The 12816-nt window shown below is 41.1% G+C and overlaps 1 protein-coding gene across 1 annotated transcript; it reads right to left on the bottom strand.

The window, feature by feature from the left end:
* Positions 1–6600: 6600 nt before the first annotated feature.
* On the bottom strand, positions 6601–12134 carry fzd10 (frizzled class receptor 10). The gene has a single exon (XM_023344126.1). The coding sequence runs from the start codon at positions 11256–11258 to the stop codon at positions 9504–9506; it is 1755 nt and encodes a 584-aa protein (XP_023199894.1). The 5' UTR covers positions 11259–12134; the 3' UTR covers positions 6601–9503.
* Between the last annotated feature and the right edge of the window lie 682 nt (positions 12135–12816).

The following is a 12816-nucleotide window of genomic DNA, read 5'->3' as shown; positions in this document are numbered from 1 at the left end:
ATGTCTCTTCTGATATTTTGGTTCATTTTCTTTGCAAAATAAATGAAGTTGAGCCAGACAGCATTGAGAGCATCTTTGAATCTTAATGTGAAAAGTTTTATCACAAGTTCTAAAGTACATTTAGATCTGGACTTTGACTGGGCCATTCGACCACATGAATATGCTTTGAGATAAATTCAGGCTCCTAAAGGCTCTACACTGTGACTCCTAATAACTCCGGTCACCGATATGATATAGAGCTGAGCAGTGTTCTAATGTATAAATTAAATAAACACACAATTTACGTAAAATCTGCAATTTAATCAAGCACAAGAAATGTTTATATTTTAAATGTTTATATTTATTTATTTATTTATTTTATGTGTGTGGGGGTGTGTGTGCGTGTGTGTGTGTGTGTGGCACACGCCAGAACCAGTGTGCTTTTTAAAATGTCTTTCATCATTTTCAAGAACATGTCATCACTCATCGTACCAATGGATTAAATGTAAAAAAGAAGAAGAAAGCTTCTACATTGGTATGAACTTGAAAAATACTTCTCGACAATTGGATATAGCACAGTCGTCGCCAGATGTACAGAGAAACTTGTAAAAACTACAATCAGAGCAGAATTCCTGTAGCAGCACCATCCAGCATTTCATCCCGGCCTACATTTATTCACTAGTTTCCTGCTTCACAGGCCGTGCCGCTAACCTCCTGCTTTTCTCCTTTGGAGAACAGAACGGATGCTCCCCTTGATGTTGCTTAGTGAATCTTTTTATCCCAGCTCAATGCCTTGACCCTAAGCAATGATCCATGCAAAGCTAAATTTAGCTCTTTATATTCATACAGTTGCTAATGGGATTACTGTAATGCAAGCGTTCGTAAACAAGCTATTGCAGGTGTTCTGTTGCAAATATGAAGCCACATTGTTTACATGCCACTGTGGAACCATCTTTATCGCAGCCTGTGATGGCTTTGGCTCAGGCCTGTGATACTGCAGCTGTTTTATGAGTAAGAATATATATGTTTTTTTCCTCTTTTTTTTTTTATTTGGCCATTCCCACATCTGTTCTAAAACTAACAAACAAAAAAAAAATCTGACATGAAAAATAAAGCAAACCCTTTATGGAACTTTCCTAAGCCATAATAGCAAAAAAAAGAAAAAAAAAGAAAAAAGAAAGAAAGAACACACAATTGTATGTTTTTCAAGTTTTGACAAGCTTATAAATTCAAACAAACCCTCCGCAGCCTCCAGTCTCGAGTCAAAAGCTCAGAAGACAAATTTTGGTGTGAAATGAGGCACAGTAAACAAAAACGGCGGTTGGCCAAAAGTGCTTTTTTTCTCCTCTTCTTCTACCAAGTTTTCCGACTGCAACTCACAGATTGGCCCTTGAAGTGGGCTGTTATTTTCCACTCAGCCCAGATAAGTGGGTCCTGACCCCTTCCTTGGGCAGATTAGTCGCTTCTGCCATCACTCCCATTACTTTTATCAGGACCAGACAATCTTGTCTGCCACCAGTGTCCAGGAAATCCAGATTCTTCAAGCAGCCTATAGCCTGATTACTCCAAGGAACACATGTACTATCAGATACAGTTGCAATGCCCAACAATGGAGTTGTTTATAATCTCCCCAACTGTTCCTCGGCGCTTACCGCAAATTGCTTCCAGCCCTGTCACTCCATAAAGCAAGCTGGGAGCAAAACGAGACATAGTCCCGGACAGCTGTAGCCCAGCACATGTTATGTGTTGTGTGTGCCCATTCTTATTAAGCTGATGTCTCAAAGGGGGAGACCAAAAAAAAAAACAAAAAAAAAACGATACTCTGCATAACTTTTGGCCACAAAAATGTGGCAAAACACAAACATCAAGCTGATAAATGGTGGAGTTAAGCTACTTTGTGCTTTGCTTTGAACCGTTTACTTGTGATATAAACTGCTTCTAATCTCTTAATCAAGACCGTGATTAATAAGCAGAAATGTCAAAATACTTAAAGACACTCAACATGTTGCTACTGTTAGTGGAATATAAGTAAATTAGTCTACATTTAATTAGCTAGGCTCATTTGAACTCTGCTTTACTTTGTCATCAAGTGCTTTTGTATGCCCTTTGCGATGCAGGGCCTCAATAAGAGTTTAAGGCACTTAAATGTTTTCAGATTTGGCAGTTTAAGAACCACAAATTTCATTGGGAATTTATGTAGTAGACCTACATAAAGTAGTACAATATCATGAAAGAAATACTTGGTTTTCAAAATATTGCGACAGACAAAATCCTGAAAAGTGTGGCGTACATTTGTCTTGAGCCCCCGTGAGTCTGTGCTTTGTGGAAACAACCTTTTGCTGTAGGTACAAGTGTGAGTCTCTAAAAACACTCCTTTACACACCCAGACACTGACATTATTTGCCAATTTTTTTTACTACCCCTTAATTGTCATGAGGACAGCAGTGAGCTCTCAAAACCAATACTCGCATCATTTTCAGATTACTTCTTGTAAATACATTTTGGAAAGCATGTATTGATTTCCTTCCACTTCACTATGATGCACTTCTTCCTGTCAGTCTATTGGATATGACTTTAACGATGCAAAATGTGTCAAGTGCCAAAGGATGTGATTACTTTTCTCTGTTAAGTTACACTTAAACAAATCTATGTTTTTCTTGTACATTTTGTCCTTTTCTTGATTGAAGCAAATGAAGAATGTAACTTCCATACTTGTTTAAATATCAAAGTCTGGCCAAATGGTTTTTATTGTATGGTATGTTGGATGAATACCGGACACAGTACAGACATTAAAGTGTCTTCTGATATTACTCTCCCTACTGGAATAATTACAATTCACGTATACTAACCAAAAAATATAGAGCAAATTCGCAGCAATTCTTTTAGAGTTAATGCATTCTGATACATCTCCCTGTTTTATCTACAAATGTGTCATCTCATATCTTGCTTTGCCCCAGGTCCATTTAATGGAGTTAACTGACTATAAAAATAGTCAAATGCCATGCAATAGAGTCAGCTAGAAAGGCTGGGAGGTTTTCTCCCAGTTTATGTGACAGCTGATTGTGTAGCTCCCATTGATGTTCTCCCCCTCTGTGCCATCTTCCTTTGTTAAGTTTGCCGAGAAGAGGCTTTGAACCACAGACATTTTCTCTCAGTGGCGTTCATGAGCTCTCCCAGATTCTTCATCATCCTTTTTTTTCATTTCTCTATAGCTCCTATGCTGCCTATAAACCCCACACACAGAAACATAAACATATACAAATGTGGACAATCTCACGCTGTGCTTGCTTTCCCCGCTCCAGACGTGTTTCTGCCTTTGTAACATTACTGAGAAGCATTAAAGTTTTATTTTTTTACATACACTCAAGTATAAGAATTTAGGAGTAATATCTCTTCTATATAAAATATATCAGTGGCATGGAGATTAGTTATTATGTATGACAACCTTATTTGAATCAGAAACAAGAAATTGTACATATTTGCAACCATGGTGTGTAATATTTTCTGTTTAGATGTGATATCTTGTGCGAAATTCACGTTTCCTGGAGAGCAAGAACATGATTACTAAAGCTGTGTTAAGTTCATTTATCAGAATAAAAGTTTAAAAATATTAATTTGTTTATAAAAAGAAACCCCCCGCAGTGCTCACTACACTTCTTCACCGACAGGGAAAATGGAAAATGATGTTTGGAGGAAAACTACAAATGCATATCACATGCTATCCCTACTGGAATACACAGTGGTGGCTGTATCATGCTGTGGGTATGTGTTTCCTAAGAAGGAATGGGGAAGCTGGTCAGAGTTGATAGGAGGATGGATGGAGCTAAATGCAAGACTATCCTTGAAAAAAACCTTCTCAACTTACAAGTTGGGCTGTGGTTCATTATCCAGTCAAAGGCCACACCTGCAGCATCCTATCGAGAATCTTTCCCAGAATTTCAAACATCGATATTCACAGATGCAAAATCAAACTGTGCTTGAGTATTTTTGCCAAAAAAAGTATGAAAATTTGTATCTCTAAATGAGCAAAGCTGCTAGAGATATAACCCAGAACACTTCACGTTGTGATTGCAGTGAAAGATGGCTCCAGAAAGAAATAATTCAGAGAATTGGATCATTTGAAAGAAAAAAATCTAAATCATTCATTACTTCAATTTCATGTTAACTCAAGCAATACCTTTTGGTTGTGAAATGTTGTTTAAATACATTTGCACAGCAATGTTTATTCGTTTATTTTTTAATTTAGGCTGAGACAACCGATTTAAAAGTTGCACTTGCCAAATTGAGCGCCATTCATCAGACAAGATGTTTCACTTGTCAAAATTTCCAAGTCTTATTTTTTTTTTAATTATTTCCTAATTATCATTAAAAAAACAAAACTAAAAAAATCCCCTCTCTCGCACTGTTCTCCACTTCATCAGTTCGCACCCAGTACCCTACGAAACGCCAAATGAGGCAAAACCGAACACGAAGAACATCAAGCCTAGAGGAGGAGGCTGCACATAAAGAGACATGTCTGAAAAGGAGCGGGAGCCGCCGTGCTCCGGTCCTCAGAGGAAGTGCCGCTGCAGCGCCTGCATTCAGGGGGAGTGTCTGTTTGCACAGGTCTGTGTCAGTTAACACTAATCTGCCTGATCTCCACCTCAAAGTCACTCGCTCCTCCACATGCAAATAAACATATTCAGGCTTCTTTCAAACCAAAGCCACTATGAAACACTTGTTTGATCAGCAGAGGGCCTGTGAGCCAGTTCATTATGCATTTAAAAAAGAAAGCGGAGAGCATATTGTTGCCAGGGTTTTATGTAATTACTCTCACCTTCAGCATGTGACTGGGAACAATTACCTCCAGATCAGACTGATGTGCTGGAGACTTTGAGCTATTATTAGTGTGTCTCGTTGCAGACTGCTCACATACACTGTGCTCTTTGCCCTAGATTCAACACTCTGAGTGCCAAAGCGCGAAGCACATCTCACACACAACACTCAGTATTTATGGACCTGGACATCTCACAGTCTCTTCTCTCATCATTTCACAAAAACCGCCCTTTGAATCAATCGGGGTCCGGAGCATTTGAGCAAACCCACCCGTCCCGGAAGACCAGCCGCATTCCTTTGTGCGTGCGTTGAGCGTGTATACACGCGTCACGTTTGAGCGTATGACATTGAGAGGCTGAGCGTTGCCTTCAAACCAGACAAGCCTCAACTGGCAAACAGGTGCTGCAGGAGCAGCTGAGGATGAGGACACGGGGCGTCGCCTCAGAGTTAGATCAAAGTGAGGTCGTCTCAGTTGCCAGTCGTCCCCAGTAGCTTGATTTATGCCACTGCCATTGGAGGCCTTCATGACGGCTCGCAAGAAGGGACATAAAACCACACAAGGTCCCCGCAAATCCTTGCATACAACGACTGAAACAACAAAAGGTCAAAGTCACGCCCCTAAATCTGTGGAACAATGGACGACAGCGGCACTTTGGCTACCTTGAAAGAAACTTTGGAATACAGGAGTCGTTACATAGAAAAAGGATGATATACTTAAGCAGAATATTTAAAAAAAGAGAACCAGGAACAAGTGCTGGTGGTAAGAGTCACACTGACCTTTGCAGTCAAAACTTGGATGACGTAGTTTCCAATTAATAATAGTCAAATGAAAAGTTAGAAAGCCAGTAGGATTTCCTAACTGATGTGTTCACTAACACCTCAGACAATACATACTAATAAACAAGCTTGTATTGATTTGCAAATCAATACATTTTGTACTTTCAGCATTTTCACTAACCGAGGGTGCATAGCACTATTATTTGTGTGAAAGTAAGATTCAAACATCAAACAAAACATTTTTTCACTGCAGTTATGGCTAATGGTTGATTATACAAGGCAGCCATATTGGATTTTGAGGTCATTTTAGGGATCTACTTGTACGTTTTACAAGTTACATCAAAATGCATAAAAAATTAACTTCTTGTTAAAGAATTAGTGCATATTAAACTGATTTTTCTCAACCATTGTAGGAGTGTGAATGGCTAAGAATATTTTTCATGTTTCTGTATAATACCAGCGTAAATTGGAAAAGTCAGACTTGAAAGGTCTTTCAAAATGATTACATTTTTATAAAATGGACAGTTGACCTGACATATAAGCAAACTCTATCATTTGAACTGTAAAGTAATTTTTATTATATAATGTCTCTCAAGAAAGTGATATTTGAAAAAGAAAACTGGGCTAGATCTATCCTGTTTGAGCTGTTAAATAATTTTATCATAAAATGGCAAAAGGTAAACTGCTGCCTATCTATGTGATTTGTATTATTGTATTATTGTTGTATTATTCATTTATTTTGCCATCATATATTAAAGCTAATTTAAGTATTTCTGGTGAATACGTGTGAGCTGGTTTCACGTTTCATTTACACTGTAAGTGTTTCACAGTTGTTCAGCATTTTTCCACTGTGATTGCTCATGAACAAAAGAACATAAAAACCTGCTCCTCCTCCCCAACTCTACCAAGTTTGTCTGGAAGTGTGCCCTCGAATGAAAGCCTGCTCAGGGGCTTTTAAAATATTGGGCTGGCTCTGACATGTACTGTTGTGGTACTTGTCATAAAAAGAAAAAAAAATGTGAGAACCACAGAATTCAAGTCATTTATTATTATTATGGAAGCAAGGGACAGATTATGTTTCTGTAGGACTTTCTCTCAAGAAATGACTGTTCTGCAAAGGCGTGTCACTGGTGAAAAGCCGAAAACATTGTCTTCAGTTATCAAATAATGATTAGCAACACATGTTACAAACAAATCTCTTTCATTCAGAATATTTCACTTTACACACCACATAGCTGCCATTTTCTCCTTAGTTTGGTAAAAAGAGAGAGGTGAATTGACATGCTGCAGATGACTGATATAAATCATGGGTACGTAATTTATGTACAGGTTGAACTGGGATTCCCCTCATTCCTCCTAAGGTAACATCTTATTTGATACGTCCCTGGAAGAAGCCCAGCTTGAACCTTTTTTCTTTTTAAAAAAAAAAATTCATACCAACCCACTGAAAAACATTCCCATCTCGATAACGTTGGGTTAACAAATCAACATTTCTACTTCTCAAAGCCCAAGCACAGCTGAGAGTGAATTAAGCTGAAAAAAAAAGTAAAAAAAGTGTTATGCCCTTGCTCTGAGCAGACTTTTTTTCTCCCTCCGTCCTTTGAAGAGCGGACAAGAAGAGAAGTGAAGTCCTGGAGAGGGGTGGTAACTGTCATTTAAATTTACAGCCTCGCAGACACCTCGGGGGCTCTTATCCAGGTGGCCTCTGTTGAGGCTCTGAGGAACGCTCACACCTTTTCTGCTGCTCAGAGTATCAATAGACACTGGCTGACTTTGATTCAGCCTCATAGAGGCTGTGAGTCATGCGCTTTTTGACTGTTGAAACTGGTCGGGTTGACGCTGGAACTTGAATGCCCTCGGGGACGGAGGAACACTACTCCTCAGAAAGGTTAACAAACCAGAGAAAACCCTCTTTTTTTTCTTTCTTCGTCTTCAAGAAAAGGTCGTTCGGACATCAAAAACCCAAAACGAGTCCTACCTTCTGACAAACGCTCAGTGTCCCTGCATATTTTTAAACCTCATGTACAAAAAAAATAAAGAAAAGCTGACATATGAATGAAGCCTCCATGCTTTTCCGACAGGACCACAGAGACAATTGCCGTTACGTGCGTTCAAGACCAGACTTGTGGCTCCTCAGCATGTGAATCAGTGTGACGATGCCAACATCAACTTATTTAGTTTATTTAATCCCTGTGGATAATTAAAATAGCTGCTTTAAAACAATGCTCGATTCCTTTTAAGATGTCACAAACACTGATAAGAAATGACACATTCAGCTTTAAAGTGTTCCTCCAACTTTGGACACTCTAATCCGGCCTTGAGTGACATCAGGAAAATTGTTTAATTGCTTTACAGATGCGGATGAGTCAATAAAAGAGAAACAAAGGTTTAAGAGAAAGAAACAAGATTTAAATTAAAACTGTATTTTGTGCTGATCCAATAAGAAAATAGAACCCCCCCCCAAAAAGACGCCCATAAATCTCATAATGAATGAAAAATGTGATTCAGACAACAGGAAACACCTTTGTAACAGTCATCCATGTTGTTAAGGATTAATAAATAATTTTCAACATCTAAAGGAATGCCACTTATCCTGACAGGAGGATGATCCAGATTTCGTTGGAACAAGGGCTTTCTTTTGTTTTGCCATTATGTTGTGTGATATTAAAATATGATGGAGAAATTAAACCATCTGTCTCACGCAGAGAACAAAGTGAGGCCGCACTCGGCCTTCTCTTCTTTTTTTTTTCTCTTTTAGATTTTTTTTTCCTTTGGATAAGGCCAAAATTGAATGAGTACAAAAGTACAGCAGTTTCTTTTTCAAACACTCGACAACAAGAACGGAGATGCCACTCTTTGCCTGCAGCTCATTTCGCAACAATGTCCTATTTTCTACAAAGTGAGGCGAGATATTCAGCTCAGAACTGCCATTTCTGTTTCAGAAAGCCAGCGTACATTTGGAACATTTACCAGATAGCCAAAACAGATTTTTGGAAGCCCTCATTAGCTATGTTTATGGTTATTCTTTTTATTATTTCTTTAAAAAAAAGATAAAGGTAATCTTTTAAGCAAAGTATTAAAATATTTTTGAGTGGCAGAAGCATAACTCCAATTAAAGCAGTGAGCTTTTAGTGGCCATCTGATCAACAGACACTCACTCAAATAGAGATTCCAGCTTTGAAAAAACAATGAAAACTAGTTCTTTTTTTATTATTAATTTTTCTATAAAATATCAGCTTTTTTTTTTTTTAGAAACATATACAAACACTCCTTTGCACTATAAAACAGCAAAGAAATTAAAAAAAGAACAACAACAGAAGAAGAACACAGTGGACAAATATCGTTTCAATATCGAGTGCTTGATTACTTTATGGCGAGGATTCGCCTCACAATGGGCGTTTCATAAGGATCTCGAGTGCCTTTCAACAGCTGCTTTCAGTCCAGCTCAAACATATATGAAAACAGGCTGAATTTCCATGAAAAAAGCCTGGAAACAGCACTCATCTCTCTGACCATTTGCCTCCATTGTGTACTGGGGCCCTAACATTGTCTGTAATCTGTCACCAACAGTACAAGTGTCGTTTAGCCAGAAAGGAAAACATCTATTGCACATTATTCAAGTAACGCCGTGGCACATCCAAACGGTTTACTCCACTCTTTTTGTCCAGGAAATAATAGGATTTTTTTTTTTTTGTTATTCCAAGTTCCTCAAATGAACAAGTGAATGTAGGAGTAGCAGATTTCTTTTCAAACAAAGGCTGCTCTTGTTGGGTGACACTGCAGAAAATACAACCCCCCCACCCCCCAAAAAAAACAAAGAACATGTATGTTCTCAATGCTTGAGGCATAAATAAAACATGAACCTCTGTGCTTTTAATGGCTCTCTGGATCAGTCTTGCTTTTAGGGTTTTAAAAGTCTGTTTGGGCTCGCTTCACACGCATGTCGGGGGCTGCCGCGTAGGCTCGTACTTGGTGTTCTGTCCTTTGAGGGACGGATGAGGCTTGATGTAAGGCCTGCTGCTGGTGAAGACGCTGGCCGCCTTCCTCCTCGTCCTCTTCTTCAGCTTCCTGCTGAACACGTTCTGCCACGACTGCAGCGTCTTCGAGGTCCAGATCCACATACCGCTCGTGATGCCCACCACCAGCAGCATGAAGACCTTCACCATGAAGATTTCCACGGCGGGGATCGAGGCCTTCATGATGCACTCGTCCGACTCCGGCCCGCTCCTGTCCACGCACTTCTGCTCCTCCGCGAGGATGCGCCAGTAGTCCATGTTGAGTCTCTCGTAGAAGTAGCAGGCGATGACGCAGGTGGCGGGGACGGTGTAGAGGACGGAGAAGATGCCGATGCGCACCATCAGCTTCTCGAGCTTATCCGTGTTCTCCCCCTCGGTTTTCATGATCTTCCTGATGTGGAAGAGGGCCACGAAACCAGAGAGCAGGAACGACGTACCGATGATGAGGTAGCAGGAAAGGGGAATGAGCACAAAGCCCGTGAGAGCTTTGACGTCCATGCTGCCCACGTAGCAAACGCCCGTCAGTTCGTCACCGGCCACCTTCCTCATCACCAGTATCATGATGGTCTTTATGGCTGGGATGGCCCACGCCGCCAGGTGGAAGTAGCTGCTGTTGGCCTCGATGGCCTCGTGGCCCCACTTCTTCCCGGCAGCGAGGAACCAAGTTAGAGTCAGGATAACCCACCAGAGGGAACTGGCCATGCCAAAATAATACAGGATGAGGAACACTATGGTGCAGCCGGTGCTCTCCAGGCCCTCCTGAATTATATACTGCACGCCATTGTCTCTGTCACAGGCTATTCTGTCAGCTCCCACAAAAAGCCGAATGAGGTAGCCCACGGAGTAAACACAGTAGGACATGGAGAGGAAGATGATCGGCCTCTCGGGGTACTTAAACCTCTGCGGGTCGATGAGGAAAGTAAGAACGGTAAAGGCACTGGAGACAAAACAGAGGATGGACCAGATGGCCATCCACACCAGGGAGAACTGCTTGTCTCCCTGACTCCAGTAAACATCCACTTTGGGGCAGCACTTTGGGGCACAAGACTGGCTTTTTTCCACAAAGTGGAACTTGCCGGGATTGCACGTCTGCTTGCTACCGCTGTCCTTAAGGTGCAGGTCCTGCCCACTCAGAGGCTGCTGCGGCCTAAAATCTGGAGGCTGAGTGTGGGACACTTTGGGGGGCTCGTCCGATCCGTTGTTGGGTGCCTCCATGCAGAGGTTGTTTGGGTCATTTTTGGTCGGAAGGCGCGAACAGTCCAAAGAGTCGGGCCAGGGGAAATTAAACCTCTCCAGGATCGGGGAGCACTTCAGCTTGACCTGCTCGCACATGACCCTGCACGCTGGGATGGGGTTGGACACCTGCTCTGTGCACATGGGAGCATGTAGCGAACAAAGAAAGAACTTGAGGTGACTGTGGCATCCGAACTGGATGAGCGTTGCGAACTCCTGCAGCTTCAGCGCAGCCTCTTTCTGATCATCATGACCCATGAGGTTTGGCATGCGAGTCATATTGTAGCCAATGTCCTTGCACATAGGGATGTTGATGTGCTGGCATCTTCCCTCTCCTGACCAGTCAGGATCGATAGAGCTGATGGAGGAGCTGCCCCTGCTCCACAGCAGCAGCAGCAGCAGCAGCAGCAGAGGCACCGGGATCACAGCTGAACACATTCTCCCTCCTCAGTTTGAAGAAAAATGCAGTCAACTGTTCAATGCAACCAGGAAAACACAAGTTTCTCTCTCTCTCTTTCTCTCTCTCAAAAAAAGTCTGAACCGAAACAGAGCAGGTGCTGCGTAGAGAAACTTACTTAACTATCCACTGCAACATCATCCTCTCCTCAGCTCAGAGTTGCAGAGTTGAATGAAAAGAGAAATCCCGCGATGGAAAGACGGTGTTTCCTGGCTGCGAGCGCGCTGTCAGGTCCATGCTCTCCCCAAAACGTTCACTTTGGCGGCTGAAGTAGCCTCCTCGTTACTTCTCTCTGACACCGTGCATGAAATTTCCCCATGCGCTTTTTTTTTTTTTTTTAGTTTCCTTTCGGTTCGGTCCGCTTCCACGCTTCCTGAGACTTTATCGGCATTTAGGTGCTCCTCCGCGCCTGCTGCAGTGCGATTTCGGTCCGTGAGAAACAACTCCCCCCCCCAAAAAAAAGAAGAAAAAAAAAAGATAATAATAATAATAATAATAATAATAATAATAATAATAATAATAATAATAATAAGAAGAAGAAGAAGAAGAAGAAAAGCTGTTCCAGCCCTTTGTGCGAAGCACTCTAAATTAAATAAGTGAGATAGAAATAAAAATCCTCCGGGATAATGTAAAGTGTTTTCCAAGAAACGCAGGATTTACGCTCCTCCCCGTGTCAGGCGCTCGATGCGTTTGGTGGCTGTGCTCGTCTGAGCTGGTCAGAGTCTCAGTCCCGGTCTAACCTGCCAAAAGATCCGCCTTCAAAGACAGCTGCTTTGCATAAGAAAGATGACACTGACACGCAGATTATTTTCAAATCGTGCGGAACAGCTTGTTCAGTGCAGCACTTTTCAAAGCCTCGCAGCAAACTTCCTACTCGCTCTGTTTGTTTGTTCTCTGCAAGAAACTCGGTCAATAAAATGATAAAAGAAGCGTTTTTATTCCCGGCTTTCCTTTAGGTTTGTTTCGCAGAAACCCGAAATGCTGCGCAGCATGGATGCGCACAAGTTCGAAGGCGCGCCGACGTTAAAGTTTAGGTAGAAACTGCTAGTTTTTAATAATCCACACACAGTGCCGGATGTAAGAGAATTCAGGTCCCTGGGCTAGAGACATTTTGGGTCCCCAAACCAAACTTGTTCTTTTTTTTTTTTTTTTTTTAACTAATATCATTTTAAAATACCTTTAACCCTTAAGAAAACATGTACGGTGTAATTTAAACAAAAACAAACAGATACATTAAAGAAAAACGATGCCACAGTTTCATATTTTAGGAATAGAAAACAACTGCAGTAAGTATAAGTATGCACATCCTTAAAGTGTGTTTTAATTATCTTTACTTGGCACAATTGGCTTGCAAAAGTTCTCAAAATCTATGAGACATCTATTTTCCACAATCTTCAGGAGGCCCCACAAATCTTCTGTCAGATTGTGTTCTGAACTCTTGATAGGCCATCCAAAAACTTTAATTATGACCTCATTAAGCCATTTTATTATTGACTTGAATGCATCTTGGACTCAGTAAATAAAATGCTGTTTTATCTT

Source organism: Xiphophorus maculatus, chromosome 12, assembly GCF_002775205.1.
Source record: "Xiphophorus maculatus strain JP 163 A chromosome 12, X_maculatus-5.0-male, whole genome shotgun sequence".
NCBI classification, from domain to species: Eukaryota; Metazoa; Chordata; class Actinopteri; order Cyprinodontiformes; family Poeciliidae; genus Xiphophorus; species Xiphophorus maculatus.
Note: the sequence above shows the minus strand (reverse complement) of the source record. Positions and strands in the feature narration are given on the sequence as shown.